Here is a 22,197-nt window from a genome sequence, read left to right as displayed (position 1 = left end):
TCTCAGCTGCTCGGGAGGCTGAGGCGGAAGAATCGCTTGAACCGGGGAGGTGGAGGTTGCAGTGCGCCAAGATCGTGCCATTGCACTTCAGCCTGGGGGACAGAGCAAGACTCTGTCATAAAAAAAAAAAAAATATCAGCTTGTTGAAATGTAGTATTTGATTATATATGTGCAAAATATTTAAGTTTTAAAGCACAATGATTTTGAATATTCCAAACTCACCCAGCAGTCAACAACTGCAACATTAACAACACTGCTCAGGGACCACTCCCTTGTAGTCCTTTCCTGCTATGCCACTTCCGTCACTCTGGGGTGGCCTGAATTTTGTGTTTGATTTTTACTTTGTAAAAAATAGTTTTCTCAGGCATGCACATATTTTAACACAATATGTTTAGTTTGGCGTACTTTTGACCTTATTAAAAATAGTATCACTTTATGTAGTTTTCTGGGACTTTGATTTTTCACCCAACAGTATTTCCCAGTTGATACATACTATTTTGTAAGTTATTGTAATGTTCATTCATTTTCTTTGCTGTATAATATTCTACTTTGTGAATATACACCTCTTTTTATTCTGCTGCCAGTGAACATTTTCTTTCTTTCTTTTTTTAAAAAATAAATATTGCAGGCCGGGCGCGGTGGCTCAAGCCTGTAATCCCAGCACTTTGGGAGGCTGAGATGGGCGGATCACGAGATCAGGAGACCATGCTGGCTAACACGGTGAAACCCCGTCTCTACTAAAAAATACAAAAAATTAGCCGGGCGAGGTGGCGGGCGCCTGTAGTCCCAGCTACTCCGGAGGCTGAGGCAGGAGAATGGCGTGAACCCAGGAGGCAGAGCTTGCAGTGAGCTGAGATCCGGCCACTGCACTCCAGCCTGGGCGACAGAGCGAGACTCCGTCTCAAAAAAAAAAAAAAAAAAAAAAATATATATATATATATATATTGCTGCTATGAACACATTCCATACATGGTACCTGGTCTACACGTGTAAAAGTTTCTTGAAGGTATTTACGTAGGAATGGAAATGCTGGCTCAAAGAGTGTTTAACTTTACCAGATACTGTTGAATTGCTTTTCTAAGAGTTTGTATCACTTTATATTCCTTTAGCACTGCGTATCATTTTTGTTTTTTTTTTGAGACAGGGTCTTGCCGTGTCAACCAGGCTGGAGTACAATGCTGCGATCTTGGCTCACTGTAACCTCAGATTCCTGGGCTCAAGTGGTCCTCCCACCTCAGCCTCCTGAGTAGCAGGGACCACAAGCTTGCACCATCATACTGGACTAATTTTTATATTTTTTATCAAGACGGTGTTTCGCCATGGTGCCCAGGCTTATCTCAAACTCCTGGGCTCGAGTGACCGCCTGCCTCGGCCTTCCAAAGTATTAGGATTATAGGCGTGTGCTACTGTGCCCAGCTTATAATCATTATTAAGACAGCTTTATTGAGCTATAATTTATATAATACAAAATTCACCCATTTTAAGTGTATATGTCCGTGATTTTCATGCAGCCATCACCAGTCTAGTCGCAGAACATTTCCAACAGCTTTAAAAGCTTCTTCATGCTGATCCAGTCTTCACACTTAATGTATTACGACTTGATGTCATTCCTGTGCCTGTAAAATATGTTATGTGAATTTGCACTTCTCTGATTAAAAATGGCTTAGAATATCTTTTCATGTCTTTATCGGCCATTCATATTCCTGTCTTTATGAACTGTCCTCTATTTTCCTATTAGATTGTTTGGCTTTTTTAAAATTTGGAATTCTTTGTTTATTCTGGATACCAAAACTATGCCAGTTATATTTGTTGAATTATTTGCTCCAGTTGTGGCCTTTCTTTTCACTATTTTGTTTGTCTTATTTACAGTATCTTTTAATGAACAAATGTTTTAATTTTAATTTTAATAGATTTTTACTAATTTATTTAGTTTTTTTTTATTTCTCATTGTTCCTGGACTGATTAGATTCTGTCTTATAATGTTGGGTATTCTATCCTCAGTGTTGCTTAACTTACCTTTCAGACTTTCAATCTCATTGTATTTCTGTACTGTACTATGTTAATGTCCTAAATATTATCTGCTGGTTAACTACTTTTCTTGCTTGTTAATACTGGTTAACTGCTTCTCTTATTTAACTCTTTCACTGAGTTTTTAGTTTAATGATGATATATTTCTTTTCGAGTTCACCCCTCCCTTCAGGTTGGACTGGACATTCCAAATAGTTTATTTTTCTTTGCTTGTCTTAGTGATTCTATTTTGTATTTCTTTAAACATTTCTTATTCCTTGATGACAGAATAAGACAATTCAGTATTGGTGGTCCTACCTGAGGGGCTGTTCTGAACAATTTGTTCGTTATTTCTGCTATCTCTCTGCGGTGTTGGCTTCTTTCCTGGTACGCACAGTGATCTTTGTTTGTATGCTTAGACTTGATCTTAATTTGTGGAATAATTCTGGATCTAAATGTATGATTCTTTTCTCCCAAGAGGATTGCCTGGAACCAGGAAACTCCATTAACTTCACACTCTCAGTAGTCTAGACTCAAGGTGGGAGTCTCAAGCTCTCTGCAGTCTTTTATTTGACTGGACATTTTCCCCCTTTTTTCTCTGTCCTTTTTGCACTCATATTTGCCTTTATCTTTTTTTGTGACACTTTCACTGCAGAATTATTTTGTTTCTTTCAAAACTTGCTATATGATGGTTATTGTTGAGAATTCTAGAACACAAAGCACTGCTGTAAAATCGTAGGTATTTGATGTATAAAAATGCAAAAGGGAAAATAGTTTCATTTTAAAATACAGATTTAGGGAATATAAAACATTTATAAAAAAGAAGCAGCAAAAAAGCTATCATGTCAAACATTGTAATTAACTATAAGCAAAATGTACTCCATATGAGCCTAATCTTACTGTGTAAAGATCCAGGGAAATCCTCAGTCTATTTTAAAGTGTAGACCACAGCTTTCAATTTAGGTATTAGAAGGCTATTTTCTTTTATGGAGAAAAGACTACACATTGTGGTGTGAAATGGACTGAATTTTGAAATCTTTAAAGAACTAACCAAATTTTATTTTTTTCTCCATGCACGTTACCTTTGAAACTTCAAGGGCTTGTTCCAGCTGTATGAATTTGTGGCAGTATTTTATATTAGCCTAGCTTTAAGTTGCCAGCACAGTAGTAGAGTTTGGTGGATGGTCTTTTCTTTAAAGACACAGTCTTCTAGTCTGGGCTTGGATAAGAGTCCCAAAACGGGATAATACAAGTCAAATGAAGAAAGGCATAAATTTGTCTGTTGTTTTCCCTTTGACACAGGGTCTCATTTTGTTACCCAGGCTAGAGTGCAGTAGCACCATCATTGCTCCCTGCAGCCGTGACCTCCTGGGCTCAAACCATTCCCCCACCTCAGCTTCCCTAGTAGCTGGGACTACAGGCACGTGCCACTACGCCTGGCTATTTTTTTTTTTTTTTGGACAATTTTTTTTTTTTTCCCCCTGGTAGAGATAGGGTCCCACTATTGTTACCCAGGCTGGTTTTGAACTCTTGGGCTCACCCCATCTCTATTAAAAATACAAAAAATTAGCTGGGCGTGGTGGTGGGTACTTGTAGTCCCAGCTACTTGGGAGGCTGAGGCAGGAGAATGGCGTGAACCTAGGAGGCGGAGCTTGCAGTGAGCTGAGATCACGCCACTGCACTCCAACCTGGGTGACAGAGCGAGACTCCATCTCAAAACAACAACAACAACAACAACAACAACAACAACAGAAACTCTTGGGCTCAAGCAGTCCTCCTGCCTTGGCCTCCCAAAATGATATGGGTTTACAAGCGTGAGCCACCACGCCTGGCCAAATTTGTCTTTTTAAAATTCTTAAAAATGAGTATTTTTTATTAAAAAATTTTAAGTGTTTTTACCCTTAAAAATCAAGAAATGGCTGGGTGCGGTGGCTCACACCTGTAATCCCAGCACTTTGGAAGGCCGAGGCGGGCGGATCATGAGGTCAGGAGATTGAGACCATCCTGGCTAACATGGTGAAACCCTGTCTCTACTAAAAATACAGAAAATTAGCCGGGCGTGGTGACAGGCGCCTGTAGTCCCAGCTAGTTGGGAGGCTGAGGCAGGAGAATGACGTGAACCCGGGAGGCAGAGCTTTCAGTGAGCCGAGATTGCGCCACTGCACTCCAGCCTGGGCAACAGAGCGAGACTGTCTCAAAAAAAAAAAAAAAAAAAAAAAAAGAAAAAATTAAGAAATGTGGCTGGGCACGGTGGCTTGTGCCTATAATCTCAGCACTTTGGGAGGCCGAGGCAGGAGGATCACTTGAGGTCAGGAGATCAGCCTGGCCAACATGGTGAAACCCTGTCCCTACTAAAACAAACAGAAATTAGCTGGGTCTGGTGGCATGTGCCTATAATCCCAGCTACTCAGGAGGCTGAGGGCAGGAGAATTGCTTGAACCCGGGAGGTGGAGGTTGCAGTGAGCAGAGATCATGCCATTGCACTCCAGCCTGGCTGACAGAGTGAGACTCCATCCCTCCACTCCTCACTAAAAAATGAAAGAAAAAAAAAAAAGCTGCACAGTAATGTGTTAATGAGAAATGCCGTGTCACAATGCTGAAATATAAAAATGAGACCAATACCAGTATTTATGAAGGGATTGTTTACAAAGAGTTATGATGTACTGGACAGACAATACATTTGCTGTTGAGGAGACTAACTGCTCTGTTCTAATTTCCTTTTTTTTTTTTGACAGGGTCTCCCTCTGTCACCTAAGCTGGAGTGCACTGGCACAGTCATGGCTCACTGCAGCCTTGACCTCCCAGGCTTAGGTGCTCTTCCCACCTCAGCCTCCTGAGTAGCTAGGACTACAGGCGTGTGCCACCATGCCCACCTGATTATTGTATATTTTATAGAAATGGGGTTTTGCTATGTTGTCTTGGCTGGTCTTGATCTGCTGGGATCAAGTGATCTGCCTGCCTTGGCCTCCTGAAATGCTAGGATTACAGGCATGAGCCACTGCACTTTGGCCTGTGTTCTAATTTTCTCTTTTTCTTTCTTTTTTTTTTTTGAGACAGTCTTGCTTTATCACCCAGGCTGGAGTGCAGTGACTCAATCTCGGCTCACTGCACCCTCTGCCTCCTGGGTTCAAGTGATTCTCCTGCTTCAGCCTCCCTAGTAGTTGGAACGACAGGCGTCTGCCACCATGCCTGGCTAATTTTTGTATTTTTAGTAGAGACGGGGTTTCACCATATTGGCCAGGCTGGTTTCAAACTCCTGATGTTGTGATCTGCCCCCCCCCCCTTTGGCCTCCCAAAGTGCTGGGGTTACAGGCATGAGTCACCGTGTCCAGCCCTTGGTTCTAATTTTCAAATAAGGAGTCCTGTAAGTTACTGACTGGACACCTTCCTTTCATCTGTAAAATGAGATGGTGTTTTGCTTTTGTTTTCCTAGCATGATGGTTATGCCACCTCTTGTTTCTTTCCAGTTATTCTGTGTGAGATGGTGGAGCATGCCATGTTGTTAGGTAGAAGACATGTCCCCAGCTCTACAGTTAGCAAGCTTTGAGATAGGTAATTTAATTGGGTGCTAGCTATGTCAGCCCTTGGAAAGACCAAGAGCACATCTAAATGTAACTTGGTGATGGGCACTTTTGTAGTGGAAGAAAGACTGTAGTCCTGTCCATTTGTATATTCTTTTTGATGACTTCATTTGAGTTACGGGGTAGACCTGGAAACTTGAGAATCTTTAACAGGTTCTTTCAGTATTTTCTCAGATTCTTACAGAATCCAGGTAGCAGATCTTCTTTTTTTAATAATTGGATTTTCTAATGAAGTGGTAGTTCCCCCTGTGAATTCTTGCATTTCAAAAATTTTTGTTGGTCGTTATTGGCCCGGTTTGGAGTTGGCTCTGTGGCCCTGAAACTCAAGAGGAAGATGGGGGCCCCTAGCTTTGTTTGGAAATCAGCCCCATGAGGCTAATATTGAAGGTGCTGAGGGTGACAGCAGGAAATGGGAATGATGTTGTTGAGGGTGGAATATAGAGTGATAACTGTGAAGATGTGGAAAGACTTAAGAGAGTGACAGGTTAGTGGTTTTAACCTAATTTTGGGGAACAAGATTCATATAGACTTTTTCTCTTCTATTATATGGAAAGTACCATACAAATATTAGTAATAATCATATATGTCAGTTTATCAATTTTTCTGTAGCCAGCTATGCTTTTATGTACAACAAAGGAGAAAGCAGCCCCTAAAATATTGCCAGAGTGAAGAACACACGTTTTGTGTGCTCGGTTGGAAGTGTTTCCGTAGTCATCCAGGGCTTCTTTCACAGTGACCGTGTTGATATTATAGCAGTTTCTCAGGTTTATGGGCAAGTGACTATAGCTATTCCACTTGGTGGACAAAGCAGAATGCATTATCAGGCCATCTTTGGTGCACTTCACAGAATTGTCACCTGTGCCTGGCGAATGGCTAAGTTCTAGCAGACCCTCCCTGCCATTCTGCTGCCTCACAGAGACTCCTCTTAAGAAGTTATACAGTTTTGTTTAGGACTGTGCTAGATCCCACTTATCCTGGTGCTGGTTATTCAGTTTTCATTATTGCTCAGGCTTTTATTTTGCCTTTTTTCTTTGGCCATTTGCATATTGGTTATGGAACAGAGAGATAAAACATGCGCGTAGAGTGGATTCCTGTTAGGTTCCTGCCACTTGTACAGTCTCGCTCCAGTTACTGGACACGTTTATGGAGTAACTGATACAGCTGTTTAGTATTGGACAAATATGTGATTCACTTTAAAGTAGTAAGCTCAAAACCACTAACTTCATATTTATAGACTGTCTCCAAAACTCCTCCTTCCTTTATTCTTTTAAAATTGCTGTAATAAGTATGGATTCTTTAATGCCTGCTACATTTTTTGCAGATTTGGCCACAGATTTATTTGCTTTTATCCACATTTCTTTTTTTCTTTTTTTTTTTGAGACGGAGTCTCGCTCTGTCATCCAGGCTGTAATGCAGTACCATGTGATCTCGGCTCACTGCAATCTCCGCCTCCTGGGTTCAAGTGATTCTCTTGTCTCAGTCTCCTGAGTAGCTAGGATTATAGGCCCACACCACCATACCTGGCTAATTTTTTTTCTTATTTTTAGTAGAGATGGAGTTTCACCATGTTGACTAGGGTAGTCTAGAACTGACCCCAAGTGATCCGTCCGCCTTGGGGTCCCAAAGTGCTGGGATTACAGACGTGAGCTACTGCGCCTGGCCTGATCCACATGTTTTTAAAAATTGGTTAATGTCACATAAAATTGGGATTTGGGGCTTAAAAAAAATCAGAAAATCTGGCAGCATTCCCAGTGACTGAGTAATGGCTATCTCCTTTAGACAGGATAGTATGTTGTCTCCAAATACACATCACCCCCCATACCCACCATTTTTAATATACACCTGGCTGCCTTCACTAATTGCTGTTACCTGCCTGGCTCTTTGGGCACCTGAGTTTGTAATTCCTGCTTTATTACTGAGCTCTCCACTTCCTGCTGTGCTCTTGTACTCTTTGTTTTTTGTTTTCTTTTTTTGGAGACAGAGTCTCGCTCTGTTGGCCAGGCTGCAGTGTAGTGGTACAGTCTTGGCTTACTATAACTTCCGCCTCCTGGGTTCAAGTGATTCTTGTGCCTCAGCCTCCCAGGTAGCTGGGATTACAGGCGTGTGCCACCATGCCTGGCTAATTTTTGTATTTTTATAGAGATGGGGTTTTACCATATTGCCCAGACTGGTCTTGAACTCCTGACCTCAGGTGATCCTCCCATCTCTGCCTCCCAAAGTGCTGGGATTACAGGCATGAGCCACTGTGCCCGGCCTCCTGCTGTGCTCTTTGGAACAGGATACTGACTGCCCTCTTTGAGGTGGAATGGGCTGTGAATCCGTTGAGATGCCCCTCAAAAAAGCTGTGGTCTGAACCGTCTCCCTATCTTTTAAAATGAAAATTTTAGGCTGTTGTGGGTAGGGGAACCATCGTGGGGAAGGATGGTGTGCGAAAAATGTGAAAAGAAACTTGGTACTGTTACCACTCCAGATACATGGAAAGATGGTGCTAGGAATACCACAGAAAGTGGTGGGAGAAAGCTGAATGAAAATAAAGCTTTGACTTCAAAAAAAGCAAGATTTGATCCATATGGAAAGAATAAGTTCTCCACTTGCAGAATTTGTAAAAGTTCTGTGCACCAACCAGGTTCTCATTACTGCCAGGGCTGTGCTTACAAAAAAGGCATCTGTGCGACGTGTGGAAAAAAGGTTTTGGATAACAAAAACTACAGGCAAACATCTGTCTGGATGTATTGATGGAATTCCTGGCTTTCTAAATGATTTTACTTTCTGCCTTGAATTTTCAAGGCATAGATGTCAATTTACAGAATAACGTGTTTTAAGACAATAAAGTTTAAACCAGAGAATTTGATTGTTACTCATTTTGCTCTCATGTTCTAAACAGCAACAGTGTAACTAGTCTTTTGCCATAAATGGTTATTTTCTTTACAAGCATTTTATTGAACTAAGTGGCAAATTCCATGAAATTATTTCTCAGTTCTGTATGCACTTTTATTTAATATTATTCATGTAATTCTCCCCCCCCCTTTATAGATACTGCAAAAGTGAGAAGGAAATAATAGATACTTTGCTCTGAATTTGGCATCCCGAGTTAACAGTTCTCCCCTCACTTCTTTACTGGTGTCACAGTTATTAAAATCAACAGCCTCTTAGCTAATTGCAGTTTCATAGGATATATAAATGTTTCAAGCCATTATTGCTGAATGGTTCTTGAGTTATTAACCTAGACCCAAATCAAAGACCAGTTGGATTTATGATGTTTTTTATTTGTTCTTGCAGCCAAAGTGCCAGTTCCGTTAATATGTGACCAAGAACACAAGGAACATCCATATGTCCAAATAAATACACTGAATTTTAGGGAAAAAAACCCGAAAATTTTAGTTAAGCAATTTTTCAAAATATTTTTACTTGTGTTTTGCAACCCTGTCTTTACAGCTGTCCTATAAGGTAGGCATGTGTGGATTTATGTCCTGTTGGGAAGCCGTAGGGCTTTTTCTACTTCTGCTAGGAAGGATGTATTTTCTTGAAAACAATTTCAGTGAAAGATTGGACTTTTCCTGTGGTCCTTTCAAGGTAGCCACAGTCCTCTTGTGGCCCAGTTTGCAGCATCGAACCCTGGGCACAGCTTTGCCATGAAAGGCCATTGAGAAACCATCAGATCCTATAATTGGTTCGTGGTGGAGCCACCATTTGGTTGGAGAACTTTTGATTCCAGTGCAGCACGGTGCTATTCTGACACTGGGTTACTCTTTCAGATTGAAATTCTTCATTCCATTTTACTGTTTGCTGGGTGAGTGCAGCAGTGACACGGTTGTCAAAAGTTTACTAATAATCTATTTTTTGTCTAAAAAAAAAACACCTTTTGTAGTATTTGATGAATATGCCATCTTTTTCTTTTTGAGACATCTTACTCTGTTTCCTCGGCTGGAGTGCAGGGTCACAGTCGTGGCTCACTGCAGCCTCAACTCCCTCCTCAGCCACCTCCTGAGTAGCTGGGGCCTGTGGCATGTGTCACCACACCCGGCTACTTTTTAAAATATTCGGTAGAGATGAGGTCTCTCTCTGTATTGCCCAGGATGGTCTTAAACTCTTGGGCTCAAGTGATCCTCCTGCCTCAGCCTCCCAAAGTGTTGGTATTACGGGCATAAACCATCATTTTTACATACTTTAAAAAAAGCTTATTCTCTGTTTTTCAGTACATTTTATAGTTTTATAAAGTTTGAGTCTTCTCTTTTGTCTTCCTAGTTTTAATCCTTTAGATTATCTTCATTTACAAATATCTTTTGTTGTTTTAATTGCTTGTAATTTACACTGTCTCTTTTTAATTTCAGGTGACATAATCAAATTAAATATGTGTATTTTGACAATAAATGTGACCATACTCCAGCCACCCCTTCACACACCCCGGGTTCTGAAATGCATCTCTGATGTGGTCACAGTAATTTTTTGTTTTACTGACTTGCATTTGCACTACAATGTTTAGGGAACTGCCTATCATAATGCTTCCTTTAATATGTTGTCCCACACAGCACTGTTTTACATGATGTAAATGTGTTATACAAACAAGCTTCCATGGTCAAATGATTTTTGGGAAATGCAGAGTTAAGCAGAGTTACACAGGTTTCCTTATGGGTGTCTTTGTGGGGGGTCTGTCAGCACTGTGACTGTCTGAGAGCTGGAGTCAAAGAGGACAAACTTTTTTGGTCTCGGCATCTGATAGGACTGATATTTCTTTTTTTTTTTTGACACGGAGTCCTGCTTTGTTGCCCAGGCTGAAGTGCAGTGGCATGATCTCTGCTCACCACAACCTCCGCCTCCCAGGTTCAAGTGATTCTACTGCCTCAGCCTCCTGAGTAGCTGGATTACAGGTGCGCACCACCACGCTGGGCTAATTTTTGTATTTTTAGTAGAGATGGGGTTTCACCATGTTGGTCAGGCTGGTCTTGAACTCCCGACCTCAGGTGATCCACCTGCCTCGGCCTCCCAAAGTGCTGGGATTACAGGCATGAGCCACCGCGCCCAATCTAGGACCCATATTTCTAATGTTGCAGTGGAAATATTTTGGGAAAAATTGAGCTGCTGTGATTTTTGCATTATTACTTTGTGTAGGTGGAAATGGCTCATTGTTTCTCAAGGTTTCTAACATGGCATGTTGCTGCATTGTTCCCTTTAGTTTTGCAATAACTGAGTGCAGTCACTGGAGAGAGTCCAGGATGGCCTGGTTGAGACATTGAAGATTTAGGAATGCATTGATTGATTGATTGATTGATTGAGACAGGATCTTTCTCTGTCACCCAGGCAGGAGTGCAGTGGCACAATTACTGGCTCACTCCAGCCTCGACCTCCTGGGTTCAATTGATCCTCCTTCCTCAGCCTTCCGTGTAGCTGGGATTACAGGTGCAAGGCACCACACCTGGCTAATTTTAAAATTTTTTGTAGAGACAGGGTCTCACTATGTTGCCCAGGGTGGTCTTGAACTCCTGGCTCAAGTGATTCTCCTGCCTTGGCCTCTGAAAGTGTTGGGATTACAGGCATGAACCACTGTGCCTGGCCTAGGAATACTTTTAAACTGCTGTCTGATTCCTGATAGGAGGAAGATACTATCACTGATTGAAAGGGAATATCCCTGATAAAGTTCTCAGTTACACCTATGTGCACAAATCATGGTCCAATTGTGAGTTGTTTTAGAAAACAGATGCAGGGTACATAAAGGAATGGGGCAGGACAGGCTCCAACTGGGTAATTGGCGTGAAAGGAACAAGGGGCCAGGGGACATGAACTCCTAGGCCTAGGACTCCAGTCAGCCCACTGGAAGTCAGGTGAGTTATGAATATTGCTCATGTGCCTGCTGAACATGTGTGGGAGAGTTTAATTTGAGGGAGACAGAATCCAGGAGGAGACTTTTGTCTGTGAACTTGGGCTGGTGTGCAGCCTTTCTCCTGAAGCCTGATGGAATTAAGCTTTGAACAGTTCGGCAGATTCTCACTTGTCATTGTGGGGCTTGTTTGTAGCTGGGGTGTGGAGACTGCTTTTATGCTAAATCATTCCTGTCACGCGCTCTCAAGTGAAGCAGTCTGCGGTATAAGCCTTGCTGACGTTTGTGTAGAGTGGCTCTGCCGCTGGTGAGAAGAATGCAGCAGCTTCATGTGTTTGCTGCTCCTGAACCTTAGATCTTTGTTGACAGTGATGCTGAGAGAAGAGGATGATATGTCGTATTTCAAAAGGATCAGAACTAAAGCGTAAACCTTTAAAAAGGAAGGTCCGGGAGTCAGATAGATTTAGGTTAATCACTACCACCTACTTCTAGCTAGGAGAATTAATTTTTTCATTTGTTCATTTGGGAATAACATTACCCATTTTATAGGATTGTTTAGAATAAATGTAGCATGCAAGTGTGTATAGTGTAATGAGGTAGCATATGGTATAACACTTAATGATAACTAGGTGTGTTTTTGGTCTAAGTATATGAGACAGACCTGGTGCTCTTCAGAAGAGCCTTTGTGGAGCGTGTTTTTGGAGTCAGCTAACTAGTTTAATAGTAGAGAACAAAAATTGGTGAATTTTGAAGCAATAAGATTTATCTCTCTCTGTTGGTTGTTATTAATATTTGTACAACTGCTTAATTGAAATTATGAGACTTTTAATTTTAGCAAAAGAAATTACTTTTCAGCAACTTTGTCTTGCTGAGAAGAAACTGCTGCAAATATGCTATTTGTCCATTAACGGGGAGAACTTCAGTAGTGAACTTAAACACATTTTATTAAATATCACTTCTGACATGCTTGACTTGTTTTTGGGAGACTTTCCAGTAAGATTTGCTAGAGAATAGTGGTGATATTTATTATATCAGTTCTAAGAATTATATTTTATTTTATAAAAGTTTATTTTCATTTAGCTTATTTACTGCTCTGAGCAACTCTAGGAGGGTGCAAGAACCCTTGTGTTTCCATGAAGAAAGACTTGATGCTCAGAAAAGCTCTGTGACTTTCTCCTCAGTGACCTGCAGAGCTGAGGTTATAATCTAGGTCTTTTTGTCCAGCACTATTTGATCTCTACCCTCTTCCCCTTATACCATGGGTCTAGGATGTCAAGGGATTCAACCTTGGTTATTTTTAAAAGATAGTGGCAGTCAGAAATAAAACTTAGATGTCTCTATATGTAGAACTTTTAGAGAAATAGTTTGTGTCTAAATTTGCAAGCTCATTTAGTTTAAAAATGGTTCCTATAATATGGTGCTCATTTATTACTTCAGATTCATTGCTTCAGTAATGACTTTTAAATAGAACTCTATTATTAGGGTGATTGGACTGAAGTCTGATTGGACTAGAGTTAAGAGATTGCATCACTATAAATAGAGTGAGATAAAATATTTTACTTAATGTGATTGAAGTTTTATGAGGTCTCAAAAGTTGGAACCTAGGATCTTCTCTAAACGGATACTTTGACCAGTTTCAAATAACAAGCTTCTCAGCGTGCAGCTTAAGTTGTAGACAGAGTGGCTACTTAAGAGAATTTGGGAATTAAATTATGTCCTTTGGCATGTTCAATTATGTTACCTGAGTCAGAGTTTCATTAGCTGCTTCATCAATAGTTTTTTAACCCCAAAGCTTTAGAAAGTAAGATTAGCACACTAATTAGAAAATCATTTGAAGACCAAAATGAAAACAGAACAACTCTAAAAGCTTTTAGTGTGTTCAGGAAATGTTAGAAGTGGTCGTATGTGAAGCCATTGGTATAGTTGTTGGAGAGGACAACCGTTGGTAGACATAGATGAATATAATACCCTTCTTTTAGTTTTTATTTTTAAAATAGACATGGGGTCTCGCCATGTTGCCCAGGCTGGTCTTGAGCTCCTAGGCTCAAGTGATCTGCTTTCCTCAGCCTCCCAAAGTGCTGGAATTACAGGCATGAGCCACTGCACCCGGCCAATGCCCTTCTCTAATAGTGCATTAGCACGAAAAGGTTGGAATGGCTTTAAAGGCATTTCAGTTTCCCCGTGATTACATAGGAATGTGCCTAGTCTCTGTTATTTAGAATTTGATAAAAATATATGGGAGAAATGTATAGTTTGTAAAAACTTCTAAGCAGTTGTGAACTGTAGTGAATTCATAAGTGATTGGCTGGGTGCAGTGGCTCATGCTTGTAATCCCAGCACTTTGGGAGGCCTTGGCGGGTGGGTCACTTGAGGCTAGGAGTTCAACACCAGCCTAGGCAACATGGTGAAACTCCTGTCTCTACTAAAAATATAAAACATTAGCTGGGTGTGGTGGCCTGCACCTGTAGTTCCAGCTGTGTGGGAGGCTGAGGCATGAGAATTGGTCAAACCTGGGAGGTAGAGGTTGCAGTGAGCCAAGATTGCACCACTGCACTCCAGCCTGGGCGACAGAGTGAGACTTTGTCTCGGGGGAGGAAAAAAGATTGTTAAGTTCTAATCAAACCAGAATCTTTTCCTGTCACCTTAACTCTTATAGTAGTGACTCTAACCTTCCCTTGCTCTGCCATCACCATCCGTATTGGGTTACTGTTATAAAACTACATTATTCCAGCAATTTTACCAAAGTTTGGATAAGTATTTTTAGTAGGCATTGTGTGTTTAAATTTTTCCACTAATATAAGAGGTTAATATTTAGTTGAAGCATTAGTAGAAGCACAGTGATCAGTGGATACTGCCAAAAGTTTTTCCAATAATTAGAGTGGAATTTTGAGGAAACAGTGTATTACATGCTAAGATTGAATGGATGGGGATGGGAGAAGGATAACAGAAGTCATATTTTGCTATTGGTTTCTTGATGTGATACGTGATGGTGAATATTACCTCTAAACTAATGTGCAAAAAAATCTCAAGAAAACCCAAATCTAAAAACCCCCAAAACAAAAAAGTGTGCCAAAGAGGGAAAGCCCATGCCAGATCATCTGCTTTGAATCAGTAATTTTTTGCTGACAGCCACTGGGGAGTGGGGCTGTAACTTTCATTTCCATTTGGTATCAGGAAGCTATTTGTTATAAATTTCTACCAAATAGTTATATGGAACCCCATTATGCTGGTAGTAATCTTTGACTAATAATAATGGATATATGTATGTGGCTCATGAATAGGGATTGTTTTATTTTTCAATTTTCAGTGAATTAGAATATACAGTGTAATGATTTTGGTGGATAGTGGTTTGATCAGTAAATGCTATATTTCATGGTTTGGTAAGATTTGATTTCTCTCTCTTTTTTTCTCTGTCATTCCAGGGTGTGGATGAATGGAACATAGCTCGCCTGAATACAGTCTTGGATGTGGTTGAAGAAGAGTGTGGCATTTCTATTGAGGGTGTAAATACCCCGTATCTATATTTTGGCATGTGGAAGACCACGTTCGCATGGCACACCGAGGACATGGACCTCTATAGCATTAATTATCTCCACTTTGGAGAGCCCAAGTCTTGGCAAGTTACTCGTTAATATTCATTTGCTTTGGAGTTTTGAAATTTGGGCATCAGGCACATATTGAAGAGGATTTTGTTCTTTGATTTGGTGGATTCAGATTTATGTGAGCTGTAAGGAAGTTTTTGACCGTAATAATTAATTGTCTTCTATTCTGTCTGGGATTGTGCTTGGGAACCATAAACCCTGTGGTAATTTGTACAGTCATGCACTGTATAACAACGTTTAGATCAATGATGGACCGCATATACAATGGTCATCCTGAGTTTACAATGCAATTGGAAAACTCCTTTTCCATGTTTAGATATGTTTAGCTACATAAATACTTTGTAGATAAGTACTTTGTGTTAAAATTGCCTAAAATATTTAGTACAGTACAGATTTGTATCCTAGAAGCAATAAGCTATGCCATATAGCCTAGGTCTGTAGTAGATCCACCATCTAGATTTGTGTAAGTCCACTCCATGATGTTCACACAATGGCGAAATTGCCTTACAACATATTTCTCAGAAAGTATCTCTGTTATTAAGTGATACATGACTGTATATGTAAAGTTGCCTGTAGTCCATTTTGTGAGCCATGAATTGGTAGATAATTTAGGCTCCAAGAATTTGTTAGGCATCTTTACTTCTTTGAGCATTTGTTGGATTAGGTATGTGGGAGGTAGTTAGAAGTGAAGAGTTGACTTCCTCCGTGTAGTTTCAAATAGTCTTCATGATCTTCTAGTTCATCCTCCTCTAATTATTTTTATTTTATTTTAATTTTTTTTGAGGTGAAGTCTTGCTCTATTGCCCAGGCTGGAGTGCAATGGTGCCATCTCGGCTCACTGCAACCTCTGCTTCCCGGGTTCAAGCAATTATCCTGCCTTAGCCACCTGAGTAGCTGGGATTACAGGCCCAGCTAATTTTTTGTATTTCAGTAGAGACAGGGTTTCCCTGTGTTGCCCAGGCTGGTCTTGAACTCCTGAGCTCGGGCAGTCTGCCCACCTTGGCCTCTCAAAGTGGTAGGATTACAGGCATGAGCTGCCACACCCAGTGAATTTTTTTAATTTTTTATTTCTATTTATTTATTTTTTCGAGAAGGGTCTTACTCTGTTGCCCAGGCTCGAGTGCGGTAGTGCAATCTCAGCTCACTGCAACCTCTGCCTCCCGGATTCAAGCGATTCTCCTGCCTCAGCCTTCCGAGTAACTGGGATTACAGGTGTGCACCACCACGCCTGGCTGATTTTTGTATTTTTAGTAGAGATGGAGTTTCACCATGTTGGCCAGGCTGGTCTCAAACTCCTGACCTCAGATGAACTCCCCGTCTCACCTTCGCAAAGTGCTGGGATTACAGGCGTGAATCATCCGCACTTAACACACGGGGCCTGGCTATAGGATCGATGCCCTGTAAAGAATTCTTGTATTGAATCAGGAGAGTGTTAAATTATTTTGGATCAATCTGTTTAAGGGCAGGCAAGGAAACATTTAATAAAAAAGATTCTTGTCTAGGCCAGGTGCGGTTGCTCATACCTATAATCCTAGCTCTTTGGGGGGCCAACCTAGGCGGATCACTTGAGCCCAGGAGTTCAAGACCAGCCTGGGCAACATGGCAAAACTCTTTCTACAAACAAGAATACAAAAATTAGCCGGTCATAGTGACTCACGCCTGTAGCCCCAGCTGCTCGGAAGGCTGAGGTGAGAGGATCACCTGAACCCAGGGAGGTCAAGGCTGCAGTGAGCTGAGGTGGTGCCGCTGCATTCCAGCCTGGACAACAGAGGGAGACACTGTCTTAAAAAAAAAAAAAAAAAAAAAAAAAAAGCCTAAAAGGTAACTATTAAGAATACTAAGTTTCCTGAGTTGCTATACATAGATATGCACGGCTCCAGGTGGAAGCTCTGAGACATACATTTCTAGCCACCGTGTGTGGCAGGTTTGCGGAGTAAGTGTTCATGAACACAGGTTTGTACTGAAGAGACTTCAAAGCAGCTGATGATTTATTTGAACACTTCTGGCTTGAAGGTTTAGGGGAAAAGTATCCTTAGAGTAAGCGGATAGAGAACTGCTTTGACAGTCAGTGGTAAAGTATTATTTTCCTGGAATGAATATGAACTTTGGAGCCAGAAGTCCTGTTTTAAAATCCAAATCTGTCACTTACTGGGAATGACTTAGGGCAGATCACTACTTTCCTTTCATCAGGAGTTTCTTTCACTGCCAAATGGAGGCATGATTTATTCTCTGTCTACTTAAAGGACATCTAGGAGGGTCCAGGTATATACTGTGTATAAAAGTGCTTTGTAAACTGTAAAGTATTATACAAATACTCATAATTACTATTATTTTAATAACCATGAAAATAATTTTTTTTTTAGTCATAGTAGTTGAAGTCTGAACTTTCCATAGTGTATGTATTTATAATAGAATAGGAGTTTCAGTGATAAAAAAAAATGTGATTCTCCTTTCCAAGCCTGTTGTGTGAGTAAGGTTAACTGCTGGAGGATACAGAATTCAGATGGTACCTTGAGTCTTTCTTTCCCAGACTGGGTACAAACAAAATGAATAAGAAACTTTCAGATTTACTCTGTAGAGAATGAGGGAGACGAGGTGTAAGAGGATGTGTTTTAAGCTATGAAAAGGTCTAAAATCAGGAAAGGTTTTCCTGAAGGTTTTTAGAAAATTAAGAATGGGTTGTAGCATTTTGGACATGGTTAAATTTCATTCAGTAAACTCAGATTTTGTTAAAATACTGTGTAGCAGTTAAGAAGTATCCAATTATTCAGGATAGATACACGTTAGTTCAAGGCTTTCTCATTAGATCTTTTGATCAGTGTTGTGTAGTACTTACCAGCACAGGTTTTTGTGTCAGTCTTGAGTTTTGTGTTCTGGCATTCCTCTTTACTGAGCATGTGATCTTAGGCAATTATTAAATAACCTCCATGCCTCAATTTTCTCTCTTAAACTACTCAGATGGTTTTGGCACCCACCTCATAAGGCAATTGAGTGAATTAAGTAACATACTGTGTACAAAGCACATATCACAGCTGGAGATGTAACATAGTGCTCAACAGATGCTAACATTTCATACATTCATTTAGCAAATATATATTGTATGTATACATGGCACGAAGTGTTTTAAACATGAACTTCTTTAATTTGTATTCATAAGTGTTCTTGGTTATAAGTGACAGCCGGGCGCAGTGGCTCACGCCTGTAATCCCAGTACTTTGGGAGGCCGAGGTAGGCAGATCATGAAGTCAGGAGTTCGAGACTAGCCTGGCCAACATGGTGAAACCCCATTTCTACTAAAAACACAAAAATTAGCTGGGCATGGTGGCGCATGCCTGTAGTCCCAGCTACTCGGGAGGCTGAGGCAGGAGAATCACTTGAACCCAGGAGGCGGAGGTTGTGGTGAGCCGAGATTGTGCCACTTCACTCCAGCCTGGGGAACAGAGCGAGACTCCATCTCAAAAAAAAAAAAAAAAAAAAAAAAGGGAAACCCAATTTAAGTATAATGGATTTTCCCCAGTGTTTGTAGCTGGGGTAAACCAGGGGTGTGGCTCAGTCTAGGAAATCAGCTGCTCCCGTTGGATGTCTGTCTCAGCCTTTCCCTTTATCTCTCCCTCCCTCCACTCTCTCCTACTCACCTTACCCTATCTCTTCCTGTCCTTTCTCCTCTCCATTCCTTGTTCCTCCCTTTGGGCTGGAGGAGAGAAGCTGCTTACTTATAACTAAGTACTTGATTATTGTTGAATTATATAATTCAAGTCTTATTTTTTAAAAGAACGAGCAAGTTATATGGTGCCAACTTGATCTAAGCGTGTTTAATGTTGTACATCTCCATTAAAATGTGAGCTCTGGGAGTTGGGGAGCCCCACTATCCATTCATTCATTGTGTGGTTTAAATTTTCTTTTTTATAGAGATGGGGAATTGCTGGGTTGCCCAGGCTGGCTGTGAACTTCCGGGTTCAAGTGATCGTCCCGTGTCTGCCTCCCAAAGTGCTGGGATTATAGGCATGAGCCACCGTGCCTGGCCCCACCAGTCCTTTAACTAGCATGTCTCTAGTGCCTGGCATAGCATTTGGCATGAGCCTGGCACTTGGTAGATACTCAGTAAACATCTGCTCAGTAAACAGTCTTACTGAAGGAACTCTTTATTTGAAGATCAAAAAACGAAAAAAAATCTAAGAACATTAGGGATTAGGCAGCTTGATAGTATTTAATGATACATTGAATTAACAGCCCATGGTAATAAGTCATACTGGTTACTTTTTCTGTTTAGTAACTTTAGACCTAGTAATATGTTCTAATTTCAAATGTTAAGACTTACTGGGTGGTGTAAAGCTGCATTATTTTGCTATTTTGTGTAGAAAAAATACTCTTAGAATTAACCATGGTTCATTTTGGTTTTAATTGCTTTTTCTAGAGAAATTTGTCCTTTACATAAGAAAATACTTTTATAAATACTCTTAAGTTGAAGTAATAAAATTAGCTGCATAGGTTATTGATTAGTTTTAGGCATGTTTCTCTGTGTGTGTGTCCGTGTGTGTGTGTGTGTGTGTTGAGACAGAGTCTCACTCTTTCCCAGGCTGAATGCAGTGTTGCGATCATGGCTCACTGCAGCCGCAACCTCCTGAGCTCAAGTGATTCTCCCACTTCATCCTCCCAAGTAGCTGGGACGACAGGTGTGTTCCAATATGCCAGGCTAATTTTTGTATTTTTGCAGAGATGGGATCTTCCTATGTTAACCAGGCTGGTTTTACACTCTAGGGCTCAATCAATCCTCTTGCCTTGGCCCCCCAAAGTCCTGGGATTATAGGTGTGAGCCACCATGCCCAGCCATTATATGTTTCAAAGATAGTGTTGTTACTTTGGGAGGCCAGCACAGAAGGATTGCTCAAGCCCAGGGGTTCGAAACCAACCTGGTTAACATAGGGACACCCTGTATCTACCAAAAACAAAACAAAACAAAAACAAACCCCAAAACAGAAAAGATAATAAAATTTAAAAAGTGTTAGAAATATACCAAAAAGTATGGCATTAGCTTTGTACATAGCTGCTAGCTGTATTTGTAAGAAGAAGAGAATGCAGTGTTAACTGGTAGTAAAATATTTATTGATCAAGTGAATCACATTTTATTTAGACCTGAGCATCTAGTTCCTGAGCCTCACTTGAATGTGAACACAACCACTCTAGCACACACCCACTTGCTTGCAGCCCCAAACATTGATCTTTGTGGGCCACTGCTCAGCACAGAATTCCCTAAAGGAACCATCCAGGATATCTAGTGTTTGTGAGTTGGAAAGTCTCACTCTTTTTTCCTGAACTGATGAGATTTTACTAATTAGTTGATTGGTAACTGGATTGTTACCGATCAAGTTTAACGTTGGTACTTTGATGATGAAATTATGAACTGGAACTAATCCTAATAATGTCTGTCAACTTGCAAAGCAAATAGTTTTCCACAGTAGCCAACTGTACTTTTTTTTTTTTTTTTAAGACAGGGTCTTGCTCTGTTGCTCAGATTGGAGTGCAGTGGTGCAATCTTGGCTCACTGCAACCTCTGCCTCCCAGGTTCAAGTGATCCTCCCACCTCAGCCTCCTGAGTAGCTAGGACCACAGTTGTGTGTCACCACATCTGGCTAAGTTTTTTTTTTTTTTGTAGAGATAGGGTTTTGCTATGTTGCCCAGGCTGGCCTGGAACTCCTGAGCTAAGGCAATCTATCCATGCAGTCAGTCATAGCTTATTGTAGCCTCAAACTCCTAAGCTCAAGCAATCTTCCTGCCTTGGCTTCCCAGAGTACTGGATTACAAGTTTGAGCCACTGTGCCTGGCAGTAACCTGTTATGTTGATGGTAGATTTAAAGGAATGAATTGAAGAAACAGAAGACTCAGGGCAACATCTTACCCATTGTGAGACTCCCTTTTCTACCTGCTTTTGCTTATTTTGTTATTAGCAATGTTCCAGATTTACATATTAATTAATTACTGCTTAGTAAGGGCCTGTAAATTCCCCTTAGGATGCTTGTTGAATCTTTGTTGCTACTCTTTTAGTTACAACCACCACCACCACCACCACCACCTACAACATTGACATCCCTTCAAATGAGTTAAATCCATAACTTTTAGGGAAAAATCAGATCAGAATATTTACCCAAATTTCTTTACTGTGTACTAGATGGAAAGCAACCATTAGTGCTGTTCACCTTGCAAATTACTGTGTTAGGGCTGGGCATGGTTGGGAGGCCTAGGTGGGCGGATCACTTGAGACCAGGAGGTCAAGACCTGCTTGGCCAACATAGTAAAACCCTCTGTCTACTAAATATGAAAAATTAGCCGGGTATGGAGGTGTGCGCCTGTAATCCCAGCTACTCAAGAGGCTGAAGCGTGAGAATCGCTTGAACCTGGGAGGTGGAAGTTTCAGTGAGCCAAGATGGTGCCACTGCACTCCAGCCTAGGTGACAGAGTGATTCTGTCTCCCAAAAAAAGAAAAAAATAAATTGCTGTGTTAGTAGTTAACAAGTTATTTTACTCAGCTTTATCATTTTTTTGGTATCTCTTTTTTTGTTTTCACACACTGCTTAATGTCGTTGTTTAGACTGGAGTTTGTAGAAAATGCATGCTATTTAATATTTTTTTGCAAAAATTGTTATTTGCCTATAGTATATAGGAAAGTTGCTTTTTTCATGATTGCATTTCTAAAGCTAGGATTACAAATAGATTTATAAATGTTGTTACTCCAAATGTCTTCATTTTTTATAAGCTTGCTTTTTAGTTAGTAGGGTTTGAACAAGGTTGTAAAGTGTGTTGTCTTTGGTGACTCCATTTCATTTAGTGAAGTCCTTTGATGTTTGCCAGGAACTATACTAATCACTGTTAGAAGTCATCTCTGGTGGCCAGGCACGGTGGCTCACGCCTGTAATCCCAGCACTTTGGGAGGCCAAGGCGGGCGGATTATGAGGTCAAGAGATAGAGATCATCCTGGCCAACATGGGGAAACCCTGTCTCTACTGAAATACAAACGTTAGTTTGACGTGGTGGCATGTGCCTGTAGTCCCAGCTACTCAGGAGGCTGAGACAGGATAATTGCTTGAACCAGGGAGGTGGAGGTTGCAGTGAGCCGAGATCATGCTACTGTATTGCAGCCTGGCGACACAGTGAGACTCTGTCTCAAAAAAAAAAAAAAAAAAAAAAAAAAAAAAAA

General features: G+C 40.8%; 1 protein-coding gene and 1 pseudogene across 10 annotated transcripts in view; both read left to right on the top strand.

Moving 5' to 3' along the window:
• KDM4C (lysine demethylase 4C) overlaps positions 1 to 22,197 on the top strand; it is a 415,179-nt gene that overhangs the window by 78,218 nt on the left and 314,764 nt on the right. For 8 of the 9 annotated variants that reach the window (XR_013404839.1, XR_013404840.1, XM_015117703.3 and 5 more), the window contains one exon: positions 14,826 to 15,019. Coding sequence is in view for 7 of the 9 variants with exons in the window: in XM_015117703.3 (XP_014973189.3) it covers positions 14,826 to 15,019 (194 nt within the window). In the remaining 2 variants the exon portion in view is untranslated. Of the gene's footprint in view, positions 1 to 10,332; positions 10,457 to 14,825; positions 15,020 to 22,197 lie in introns of those variants that run through there. The other variant, XM_077966113.1, reaches the window with a different exon arrangement.
• LOC715323 (cysteine-rich PDZ-binding protein pseudogene) lies at positions 7,945 to 8,429 on the top strand (annotated as a pseudogene). The gene has a single exon (XR_001440097.3). The product of XR_001440097.3 is annotated as a cysteine-rich PDZ-binding protein pseudogene (transcript).

Source organism: Macaca mulatta, chromosome 15 (assembly GCF_049350105.2).
Source record: "Macaca mulatta isolate MMU2019108-1 chromosome 15, T2T-MMU8v2.0, whole genome shotgun sequence".
NCBI classification, from domain to species: domain Eukaryota; kingdom Metazoa; phylum Chordata; class Mammalia; order Primates; family Cercopithecidae; genus Macaca; species Macaca mulatta.
Note: the sequence above shows the minus strand (reverse complement) of the source record. Positions and strands in the feature narration are given on the sequence as shown.